This window comes from Indicator indicator, chromosome Z (genome assembly GCF_027791375.1).
Source record: "Indicator indicator isolate 239-I01 chromosome Z, UM_Iind_1.1, whole genome shotgun sequence".
Lineage (NCBI taxonomy): Eukaryota > Metazoa > Chordata > Aves > Piciformes > Indicatoridae > Indicator > Indicator indicator.
In genome coordinates, this window is record NC_072053.1 from 18,810,293 (window position 1) to 18,823,282 (window position 12,990).

Genomic DNA, 12,990 nt, shown 5'->3' on the forward strand with positions numbered 1-12,990 from the left:
TCAAAAGGAGTAAAATCATGTTGACTGACAAAGTTCTTGGACTGCTCCTTAGAAGACACAGCCACACTGTTGGTAAGGACAGGACAGAGGAGGAGGTACACAGGGATGGATTTGCAAGGGAACAGATAATAATCTGTTACAGTACCTTGGATAGCTCAGTCATGAGGACACCAGATGGAAGACCTGCAGTCACACCTATGTTAAAGAGACTGCAAGGTGACAGGCACACTGTACCCTTCAGAGTCTAATGCAGAATCTCTAACCATACTTCCCTGCACTTACAATATACTGAGGACTGAAGCTACTTGTTCTCCAAGAAAATGAGATAAAGACTCAAAAACAAAAGACTACAAAAATGGAAATAAATGGGGAGTCAGGGAGCCAGTTAAGTAGGCTGTAAACCAAATCACAGAATCACAAAATGTTAAGGGTTGGAAGGGACCTCCAGAGATCATCAAGTTCAACTCCTCTGCCAAAGCGGGATCACCTAGGGCAGGCTGCACAAGAATGCATCCAGGCGGGTTTTGAAAGTGTCCAGAGAAGGAGACTCCACAACCTCTGTGGGCAGCCCGTTCCAGTGCTCCATCACACTCACCATAACAAAGTGTCTCCTTGTGTTGAGGTGGAACCCCCTGTGTTCTAGCTTGTACCTGTTGTTCTGTGTCCTGTTACTGGGCATCTTCATCTTGACACTCATCCCTCAGATATTTATAGGCATTGATCAGATCCCCTCTCATCCTTCTCTTCTCAAGACTAAACAGCCACAGTTCTCTCAGTCTTTATTCAAAAGACAGATGTTCAAGTCCTGCAATCATCCTCATTGTTGGATTCTCTCCAGCATATCCCTGCCTCTCTTGAACGGGGCAGCCCAAAACCGGACACAGTAATACAGGTATGGTCTCACCAAGGCAGAGCTGAGGGGGAGGGGAATGTCCCTAGGATTGCTAAACACCATTTTTTTGATGCACCCCAGGATGCCACTGGCCCTTTTGGCCACAAGGGCACATTTTTGTCCCATGGAGAACTTGCTGTCCACTAGGACACCAAGGTCTTTCTCCATGGAGCTGCTTTCCAGCAGGGCAGCCCCTAACCTGTACTGCTGTATGTTGTTATTCTTCCCCAGATGCAGGACCCTGCACTTGTCCTTACTGAACTTCATGAAGTTTGCCTGCACCCAGCTCTCCAGCCTGCCCAGATCTCACTGGATGGCTGCACAGCCTGAGAGGGTGTCAGCAACCCCACCTCAGTTTTGCATCATCAGCGAACTTGCTGAGGGTACTCTCAATCCCCTCATCCAGATAATTGATAAAGATACTGAACAAAACTGGACTCAGTACTGATGCCTAGGGAACACCACTGGCTACAGGCTTCCAACTGGATGCTGCACCACTGATCACAACTCTCTGAACTCTGTTGTTGAGCCAGTTACCAATCCACCTTATGGTCCAATCATCCAACCCACTTTTCATGAGCTTACCTATGAGGGTGTTACAGGAGATGGTATCAGAAACCTTGCTGAAACCTCCTAAGGAATATCTGCTAGTCCTCTGTAACAATATTTCTGAAACCAAGCACAATGCTAAAATTCCTTGAAATTTAACAGAGTTTGCAAAATTTTTAGTATCACTGGTAGCTGGTTGCAAGGTGTCTTGGCTCAAATTACAACTCTAAGAACTCTCTGGTTTTCTCATTGTTTCAAGCTATACCTTAGAAAAGAAGGTGTGAGTGCAGTTTTACTTTTCAGATTCCTTTGAATCTGCAACACAATATAAAACAAACAAAAAAACGAATCCTTGCAAAACCAGATGAGGAAAAATGAAACAGTTGGAACAAACCCTCACAAACTGAAAGCACATTTTCTGCTCTGCTAATGAGAGTGAGCTAAAGCAATAGGTATTCCTACTGTGAAATGGAGAGTGTTTCAAAGAAGAATTAAAATACAGGAAATGACAACAGGAATGAAGCAGGTGAGATATCCCAGGGAGAGGGAGAAATTTGATACATAAAGGACAAACCCAGCTTGCATGCTAAGAAACATATGGAGACTTAAGACATAATGGATGATGTTAGACAGTTGGCAGAGGCTGACCATAACGAGCAGAAAGCATTTAGCACAAATGCAAACTTAATAATAGCAACCACAATGTGAAACAGATGAAGTCCTATCATACTGAAAGATGTCCAGAGAAGACCAGCGAGGTGGGTGAGGGGTTTGGAGAACATGTTGTATGAGGAGCAGCTGAAGGAACTGGAGTGCTTTAGTCTGGAGAAGAGAAGGCTAAGGGGAGATCTTATTGCTGTCTACAACTACCTGAAAGGAGGTTGTAGTGAGGCCAGTGTTGGTCTTTTCCCCCAAGTAAGTAGTGGTAGGGTGAGAGAAAATGGGCTAAATTGTGCCAAGGGAGATTTAGATTGGACATTAGGAAAGACATCTTTACTGAAAGAGTGGTGAGATGTTGGAACAAGCTGCACAGGGAGGTGGTGGAGTCGCCAATCCCTGGAGGCATTCAAGAAATGTGACACTTCAGAATATAGTTTAGTAGTTATGGTAGTTTGATTAATGTTGGACTTGATGATCTTAAAGGTCTTTTTCGACCTTAATGATCCTATGATGCAGAGCACTGTTGCACATTCACATCCCTCTGGTCTGTGTCTTACCTGGAGGGCCTTGTTGGCCAGGCTGGCCTGGGGGACCAGGGATATATGCATTAGATGCAAGCACTTTTTCACCAGTGATTTGCTTGCTAAGATCAGCAGCATTATTTGGTAGCAAAGCAACCTGCCAAAACCAAAAACCATTGTAAGATCTTCATTGTTCAGCTGGATAAATTACATTCTTAGTTAAGGTTTCCTGTGGATAAACAGTATGTGTAAATACTCCAGGAAAATATAGATTGTGTTACCATACCTTTCATTGAAATAATCAGACAAAAATGTCACTGTGTGAGACTGTTCACTTTTCAAGCCATTGTGGAAATACTGCAAGTCAATCCAAACAGGGGACAATTGAAATTTGGGACAAAGACAGACACAAGTTGTCAGAAAATCTCATAACTGCCTGGATCTTTTCAAGAAACCTCTTCTTCCTTATTTGAAGCTTTCCCAGTTTACTGCCCTTTCTCGGAGCAGCATCTGCTCAGATATTTATGTTCTCAGTTGCTGCAGAAGCTACTAACTTTTCATAGGTTTCAATCAGAGCTCTGAAACCGTTGTGGATCTGGCCCTGTGGCCATTCTATTGAACCCAACAGATGTCTGGATCTGCTGTGCATGGAGACACAAAGCTAAAGTAAGTGAGAATGTAAGGAGTTGCACACTGTAGTTTAAAATGTCATTGCACCAGATGTTTAATTATCCATTAAGCATTGATCTGTCCAGATTGAATATATTAAATAACTAAACATATTCAGAAAATTCTGCAAATGTTTAGTCTCTCCAGAGGCGGCTGAAGGAAAAAGACAAGCCAGGAGGCTGGTCTACAGCAAGGAAAGAATTAGTGGTGATTGGCTGCATGCAGAGTTGGGAATTTTTCTCCACCAAATGAAATTGAAGAGCTATTTTAGCAATACCGGGGCAGATCTGTCCCTGGGTCAGCCTGGTTGTTTGCTGAATAAATTTGGCTCATCAGATAACCTGATACTGGATTCTGCAACATTTGTTGCGTTAGGTAAAATATGTAATGACTCCTGCTATCTGACAGTGCTTTTAATTGACTATTTGGAATTCCCTGCACTGGACTGTTCTCAAGACTCCTTGTTTTTTTAATTATTTGATATGCACTCTCCTGCTCTTGGTGCAAATTTCAGTGTTTGCAATGTACAGGAAAGAAAATAATGCTAAAACTGGGTAAATTCCTTTTGGTGAAAATGTTACTACTTTAGGAAAGCACTTAAAGGGCAGCCAGTGCTATTTGCAGTTTGGAGATGATGTACAGAACAATTCTAAAGGAAGCAAAATTGAGCAAGTTAGAAATGCTGAGAGTTCCTGATGGCATTTCTGAAAGACCAGTTTGAATTTGCAGACTGGAACTAAAAATACGATGACAGGAATACAAGGATTTATCAGCCATTTGTGACTCAGATTTTGGAGACCACTGCTGCTCCAAAGTCAAGATGACTGGACTAAAGATGTAAGTCTTACAAGAATTTGGTAGATTTACTCCACTTCCACAGAAATCAGTGGCTGGATGATGTCAGCGTTTCACAGAGGCCCCACAGGGTGTTTTTATATGCTTAGTCCTATCAACATGCTCACACAGAAAATAGGGATACAACATGCCTACTACTCTGGGGTGGGCTATCATTTCTGGGTTTCCAAAGGAAAACATTTGCTTTGTTTTCAGTGACCCTGCAGCATTCTCAGCCAATATCCCAGCCATTGCAGCACAGATAAAAGCATGGGACTGCTGAAGATAAAAGACTACTTCATGGGTCACAGCACCTCACACTTGGAGCTGAAGGGGAAAATTCAGTAGCTGGTAGCTCTCATATCCACACTGGCCAGGGACCAGCAGAGGGAAGTCCACTAGCCAGCTCTGGTCAGCATACTGAAGTTTTGTTTCCCAGGGGCGCATCTGTCCTGTCCAGAGAAAGATCTTAGCTGGATAAAAACATACGATTGCAAAACTCCTACTATGTAACACAAACCAGCAAAGGGCTCAGTGGTGCCAGTGCTGCCATCTTAAAACTGAGATGCAGAGATGAATCCCATGACTGCCCAAGAACAGTATATTTTTTGGACATTTTGTTGTGGGAATATTTTCTGTGTCATCAGTGGGTGTTCCTTCTTATGGTTGGCCACCATTGAGTGATAGATTAATTGATGTCTTCTTTAAAGCTTGTACCTACATTTCTGGCCAGACCGTATTTTGGTCATCTGTTGCTGGGATCAGTTGCTATCCCAGCTGATAAACAGACATCACTTAGCACATAGTCCCTGCTGCTAATATTCTTCTGGTTATATTGCAAATGTCCAGGCTGGAGTAAAAAGGTGCATTTCGTGCAGAAGATTCATCATCATGAAGAGGATTTGGAAATGTATTCTTTTCTATTGTTTAAATATTGACTTGCTCCTGCCAGCAAGGCTGTTGTAACAACTTAGTAAGCTGAAAAAAAAAAAAAAATCACATAGCTGCTGTGAAAGCATCTACGCATGCCTCCCCACTGAGTCAGCTGGACTTGAGGCATACACTAGGAGTGCCAAAATACCCAGGCTCTGGTCTGGCTGACTTCTCTTTGATATCTTCTGGACAGAAAATGGTTGTTAAGTACGCTGGGGCCAAACCGTATGTTTTTAACTTTGACTCACATCCTCTTAGGGATTGGCTATATTCACTGTCCTGATTTCTATTTGACCTTTTAACTGAACCAAGATCCTGGTTCAGAGTGACCTTGGCTTTCTCCATCCACAGCTCCAAATATTAATGGCCCTTGGAAAATATTTTTTCTTTCCCATGTGCGTGCAAATATTAGCAAGGGTAAATGTAAAGAAAGACGGTACTCGTATGCTGTGTTGCATGCAGCATCTGGATTTTGGGGTAGTTTCTAGGAGACCTGTGGTTTAGATGGTTTTGACAGTGCTTGACAGGTGTGCTGCAGAACATGGCTTTCTAAATTAAGATGTTTAAACAAATCTGTGTATTAGGATCCATCAATGCCCCAACTCCAAGTGCTGAAGTGCCTACTTGATTTTTTTAATTGTCGTTCGTGTCAGATCTCTTTCTTTAGTTTTCCAACTTTCTGCTCTTTTCCAGCAAGATCAGAGACCAACCCAGGACTGCCCACAGTCCCATTAAGATACTGGAACGATGCATCTCACTGGATGACCATGCAAGTTGACTTTCTGTTCCTGATCCTAGAACTATTCTATGAGAACATTCTGGATCTGGAATGGATGTTGTAATCCTCCAAAAAGATCTGAGTACCATCACTGAAGGTACCAGGACTTGCATTCACCCTGTGCTTTCCTAAGGAGACACAAAACCCACACCTCTCACTTTCAGAAGCATATCTCATGTAGTGTTTGCTGGACTGGGTCCTACACAGACTTTTCTGCTAAACATAATCTTGCACAAAGTTCATAAAATCTGAAAGCTTTAACCACAAGACTGAAGACTCATTCCCATAAACCGTTTCTCTGGCAGGCAGAAATGAATTTTTATGTGCAAAACAGAACAGCTTCAGCCACAGATACTGAGGGACATCCTCCCCAGAAGAGCCTGGCCGCTGAGAGCAGCTGGTGAAACATGAAGATTCATGTCTCCCTGGGCAGAGAAACAGCACGAGATCAGATCCCCTCTCAGCATGGACAAAAGCTCTCCTCTTTGTGGGGTAAAAAATGATGAGGGTATCAGGAGACTATCTCTTCCATGCGTGTCTGTGTGAGGCACAACCCAATGAATGGGCTCCGTCTGAGGATGCCAAATAGATCAAGTCCCACTTGGGACAATTTGGGCTATGCATCATGACAGCAGTTAGCTAAGAGGCAAGACTGAGATGCTTAGCTTGGCTATAGCTACAGCACTAGTGCCCACAGTGACTCGTATCAATGGTTCTACTTTTCCAGGAGTGAGTTTTGAATACAGACACCTAACAGTGGAAGTTAAACAGAAAACTTTCCATTAATTCAAGCCATTGGTTTCCATCAATTCTTGCAGTAAACAAGTAATGGTGACCTCAAGTACTTTGTTTGGTTTTGGGCACCTCACTAAAGAGAGGACACTGTGGTGCTGGAGCATGTCCAGAAAAGGTCAACAAGGTTGGTGAGGGGTCTTAATCACAAGTCCTGTGAGGAGGCTGAGGAAGCTGGGGTTGTTCAGCCTGGAGAAGAGGAAGCTGAAGAGAAACCTCATCACTCTCTGCAACTATCTTAAAGGAGGTTGTAGTGGTATGGGGGTCAGCCTCTTCTCCCAGGTAACAAGTGATAAGGACAAGAGGAAATGGCCTGAAGTTGCACCAGGGAGGTTTAGATTGGATATTGGGAAAAAATTCATTACCGAAAAGGTCATCAGGCAGTGGAACTGGCTGCCCAGGGAAGTGGTGGATTCACCATCACTGGGGATTTTAAAAAGATGTTTGGATGAGGTGCTTAGGGACATGGTTCAACAGTTCTGTACAGGGAGAAGTTAGGTTATGGCTGGACTCAATGAACCTCATGAGGTTCAACAAGACCAAGTGCAGGGTCCTGCACCTGGGCCAGAACAGTCCTCATTATCAGTACAGGCTGGGGGATGAGATGATAGAAAGCAGCCATGTGAAAAGGACTTGGGGGTACTGGTGGATGAGACGTTGGACATGAGCCAAAAACGTGTGCTTGTGGCCCAGGCCAGTTGCATGCTAGGCTGCATCACAAGAAGTGTGGCAAGCAGACTGAGAGAGGTGATTCTGCCACCCTACTCTGGAGTACTGCGTCCAGATCTCGTGCTCTCAACATGAGAAGGACATGGACCTGATGGAGTGAGTCCAGAGGAGGGCTACGAAAATGATCAGGGGTCTAGGACACTTCTCCCACAAGGACATGCTGAGGGGGCTGGGATTGTTCAGAGAGACCTAATGGCATCTTTCCAGTACCTGAAGGGAACCTACAAGAAGGCTGGAAAGAGACTTGTTTGCAACGGAATAGGACAAGGGGCAGTGGTTTTAAATTAGAGAAGAGTAGATTTAGGTTGGACATGAGGAGGAAGTTCTTTACTATGTAGGTTGTAGAACACTGGAACAGGTTGCCCAGGAAGGTAGTTGAGGCCCCATCCTTGGAGATATTTAAAGTCAGGCTTGACAGAGCTCTGGGCAATCTGTCCCTGCTTCCTGCATGGGGGTTGGACTAGATGACCTTTGGAGGTCCCTCAACACAAACCATTCCATGATTCTACAATTCTATCTTAAGGTCTTTTCCAACCAGGCAATTCTATGATTCTATGACCAACAGTGTGACTTCAGATCCTGCCTGGAGAGTCAGTATGAGCCTGCTTGGCATCACAAACTGTGACTGAACAAATAGCTACTCAAAAGTATGGATCCTTTTTAAACTTGTCTGCTACCATTTCCTTGGAAAAATGGAATTTCCATTACACATGAAATTCTGTCACTTCCATGTTTGTCTTCATGCTCATTCTGAAAGAAAATACCTCATTTTGAGATTTTTGAGATAGAGATTCTCTGACCTCAGTGTATTTCATTTTAGTGATAGAGAGTTCTTTCTTGCTAACATAGATAGCACTGAGTAATGTTAAATGCAACAAGTGAAAACACTAAGTCGTGTTTTGACGCCATCAAATTACATGAGCACCCTGAGTGAAATAATTACAGCTTGTCAACATGAATTCCTGAGAATATTCCTGCAGAACATTTGAAGAAACTTAAATGTTCAAAGGAGGTGTTACCTGAAGCAACACTACTCTTGCATCCTGCACTTGGCTCTCCAAATTCTAGGCTGGGTGTCTAGGTTATTTCAGTCCTACTCAAGTGCAGAAGGAGGCCACATATAGGAGCAATTAAAAGCCAGGGAAAGTTTCACAGTGCATTATTTTTGGAAGGATACAAGTGAAAACAAGAAAGGTTGGGGCTGAGGGTTTTTCTTAAAAAAAAAACTAAAAAAACAAATCCTGTGATTTTTTTTGTTTAGCCACATACCTCCTGTTTGCACCTCTGTCAGCACATTATTAATGCAAAGTCATGTTCTCCCATGTTACCACCTTTGCAGAATGTCTTGCCCTTGCTTATACTAAAGGTGGATCACGTCCAAAACCCGGTGCACTCAGAATGAATGAAAAGCTGAGGTCAGCACTAACTGCCAAGATATTTGGGCTCAGATAGTGATGGATGTTTGCCAGACTCTGTTACCATGAACTTGGTAACATAGCTCCATGGGCTTGGTAAGCAATCGGCTTACAAGCCATACAGAAGCATAAGGAAGAGAAGCTGTTCCTGCATGATTTAAAAACATACTAGCATCATCTTTATGGGCACAAAAAACACGTGGCAGTGACAGCTCCAAACACTTAGATTTAGCCCAGTTGTCAAAACCCATGCAGGTCTGGTAAAGCCATGGCTGATCACAGTGCTCATACCTTTTGCTTCAGCTGTAAAACTGTCTGCTTTATTTGATGAAATTCCTTACAGGAGGCACAGCATGTCCCTGGTTTTGCCACATTTTCAGATTTCTCGGGAAGTCCAGCTGAAAGAAAGCAGTTTCCAATGTAAATATCAATATCCAAAGGAAAGAATTTAATAAAGTCATTGCAAAAGCAACCTGAAGGCTGTTACATTTCCCAGCCTATGAAGAGAATTTTGCCACCATTGATGCTTTGATTGTGACCTGCTATGTAAGGCTGAGAAACTTTGTATGGACAGCTCTGAGCTCGTTTTAAAACCAGCTGTTTCCAGTTAACAATCCCCAAAGAGCTTCTTTTTTAATACCTGGAAAAGTTCACACCCCTTTTTTTAGCTTTGTGTTTAGGGAAGAATAATCCTATAGATCTAACTGATTTACAGTTCCTTGCAGGGCAAATTTTCATATGCTATAAATTAAGAGTAAAATGCCTCACACAGTATGGTCATTTCGCTCACTTTGCACAAACTGCTCTTTATCATCTCCAGTTATTCCTCTATGTGATGGAATAAACCTGAGCAGAAATGGGGATTGAAATTAATGACAGGGATTTAAATCCACACAAGAGATAGGGTCACACCTGTTGATATTACACATGAATGGAATCTTTTCAAGAATCCACTTATAAGTGATTCAAACTGTAATAGATATTGCAAATGTTATTTTTATCCTTTTCCCAGTCCCATACACAGTGAAGCACTTTGCATCACAAACAAGCATTGGTTTAACAGATGTCTGCTTAAAGAGAAACGTGGTTTCCAAAACACAGGACAGCACTTACTGGCAAACTCTAGGTAAGCTTTTTTTACCCCTTCATGTGTAGTTGTTGAGAAGCATCAAGTGTATTGAGGCTCTGCATGTAATGGGTCACCTGGTATCATATTATCTGGAAGGGTTATTGCACATGTTTGAACACCAGCCTTTCAGAGCATGTCCTGTAATGGAAAAACTCTGCATATGCTCCTGGTTATAAAGAAACCAGGCTATGGCCATCCTCATGTAGTGTGAGGTGTCCCTGCCTGTGGCAGGGGGGTGGGAACTAGATGATCCTTGTGGTCCCTTCCAACCCTGACTGATTCTATGATTCTAAACCAAATCCTTAAAATCTTCAAAAAAGGATTAATTAGAGTATGCTTAGCTATTGTATTATACTTCTCACTTGGACACACACTTTAATGTCCTTTACCTTTTCAGAAATGTATGTAAAATGATTTGAAACGGTAAGTTTTCCATACTAAAGGTACTATGTGGTACTTGATTTTGAGTGCTTGAAGAATCCAGTGAGGAGTATCGCATCCATCAGATGGTTATCTATGGATCACAGATGTGAACATTTAGGAAAAATTGATTATTGGGTACCTCTAGACCATTGGATATAATACCACATAAGGTATGCTTGCCTTTGGAAGAGAAAGATTTATTCCCCTAGTCTCCTAATCAGGTAGGAGAGAGCTGTAAGGGCCCTGACTCCACAGCATCTGCTGGTTTCCTTCCTCACTGCTGTAGTTCTAATGCTAGTGATTTTGTCGTGAGCCCCACAGCCTTTGGCTCCTTGCAAAGACTCTTTGTCCATAATAAGCCTTTCTTTTAGACAATAAAGAATCAGCAACATGAAGTTGTTTGTTGCCTTTTTCCCCCCTCCCTTTAACAAGATACTGGTATGCTGTGATAAAGACACCTCTTGATATTTCTTTAAACTAAGTTTCCTTTCCATCATAACTCAGTATTGTGGCTCCCTCATGGAGTTCTTCCTCCCTCTCCAATTTGTCATCTTCCTCTGAAAAAATTATGTCCATTTTTGGACTTGTGTAAGATTTACAAACACACATATATAGCCGTTAGAAAAAAAAGTCTGTCTCTTTCAAAGTCCAATAAAGTTTGAGTTCAGTACTAGACTTAACCAAAATTACTTTTAATAGCTATCTTACCAAATGAGTTCTTCCTTACTGTGTTGAAAAATGTTGCTGAAAGCAACACAGAGTCATAGGGAGAAAGTGCCAGAGGCTCTGCTATTTGAAACCTAATGCAGTCCCACTAGAATCTGTGGAATTACATGCAGATTAAGAACCAGTGAATTTGGCCTAGCGTTTCATTACAAAATCCAGTTTATCTTCCAGAAGGATGTGGCACATGGGGCTGACAAGTGTAGATAAAACAAGGCTGTAACAATCCATGGAGATGAATGTGTGTGTGTGGGGGTGTCTGTTAATGTTTGGGATATATCATACCAGTGAGGTTTCTGCAAATCCAGTTGGATTGACTCGTCAGAGGAAGAAGTCCAACAGCATCGTATAAGCAAGCATGAGCTGTATCCCAGGAGAGAGGTGTAATCCCCCTAACTCATACCAGACAGAGGTGATGATTTGCCCAGGGAAGAAGTCATCCATCAAGCATTTGCTCTTACCCTCATCTGATCCTGTATCAGGATCAAACTATGTATAAAGCCAGGATAAAGCATGGATAAAGCCAGAAGCCGTCTAGGGCAGGCCAAAGGGGCAGGAAGCAATTAGATGGAACCACCCACGCATGGTGCAGAAATGAAGGTCACCTGCCAGGGTCAGTTTGGCCAGCAGTGAGCAAGGCACAGCCTGTTTCCACTGCACAGATCTACACCAGGAAACTAAAATTATTTCAGAGAAGGCTTGAGCCAGCCCCATTTTTTGGAAGGCTTTGCAAAGCACAGAGTCTAGCTTATGTGTGATGCTGCTGTCCTGATAGGAGGAGTCCTTTCATCTTGGTAAGACAATGGTGAGCCCCATGGTTCCTATCGATAAGAGATCTGCTTGGGGGAGTGATGTGTTTTCTTTGCATGTGCTCGAAGACCCTCTCTTGCTGACGCTGGAAGAGAAGGAGATGCTGGCGGGGGAGAGCTCTGCAGGGAGCTGTGCCGCAGGCGGTCTTAGCATGGAGACTGTTGAGTTGATCATCTGTGTTACATTATCTGGGCTCAGCTTGCTGAGATGGTTTAATTTGCCTACTTTGCACGGGTAGCTGTATTGTCTCTGTCAAATGCAACATGACTGGAGACACAGAAAAAATACTCCCTATTCTTGTGCCCAAGAACAAATCCAAAGCTCGTGGTCCAGCTGACTTACAGAGCCAAAAATGTGCCTGAATTGCACCATTCAGGCACAACATAATGAAAACAGGAAAGATGCAACATGGTTAGAGATGGAGAAGGCTACATATGTTTTTATGTCTCTCACACTAAATTTTAAAACCAAATTTAAGTGTTCCAGTTACCACGAAGAACAAATGTGCTCATTAGGAAGTTCATTCCAGTGTGGCTGCAGGACTGGGGCTGGCCACGGGGTGGTGCGTTGCTACAGCTGGTTCCTCACAGCTGCCCGAACCCTGGGATTTTCTTTGGGATGTGCGTTTCCATCCATCAGAGGCCTGGCAATTAGCAACATTAACCTGGAGTACAGCAGGGTAACACAGCATAAAGTGTCCTCCTCTATTTTACACAGCTGATTTGGGAAATGTATTGAGAGATGGTGGATCGTTAATTCTTGATTAACTACTGGAGCTGACTTACATGGAATGTACCTTCAGAGTAAAATTAGTGTTTTGCAAATATTAGAATTATCTCCACAGCGTTAAATATTTTGGATGGTTCGTTATCCTAAATGCTTTGGACGTTATTCTGTCAGGAAATTTGAACTAGTCAAAAGAAAAGTTAACTAAAAAAACGATTTGCTAGGGTATTATATAGGTTGTATCTCTTTCCTTTATGACCCCCTCCCCTCCTCTTCCCCCCAAGACATTTGAAAACTACAAGGAATGATTAAAGGTAATGGCTCCAGTTACAGATTTGCAGAGGATAATAAAAATTATAAATTGCTCTGGACATCCAGTGGGATTTGGAGCACCCAATGATACATGT

The 12,990-nt window shown here is 42.8% G+C and overlaps 1 protein-coding gene across 1 annotated transcript in view; it reads right to left on the bottom strand.

Annotated features, from left to right (window-relative positions):
* The window catches only part of CCBE1 (collagen and calcium binding EGF domains 1), a 111,193-nt gene that overhangs the window by 2,941 nt on the left and 95,262 nt on the right, over positions 1-12,990 (bottom strand). Inside the window, exons 6-7 of the mRNA XM_054398057.1 lie at positions 9,064-9,170; positions 2,659-2,779 (exon numbers count right to left, since the gene is read on the bottom strand). Of these exons, the coding sequence (XP_054254032.1) occupies positions 2,659-2,779; positions 9,064-9,170 (228 nt within the window). The remainder of the gene's footprint in view (positions 1-2,658; positions 2,780-9,063; positions 9,171-12,990) is intronic.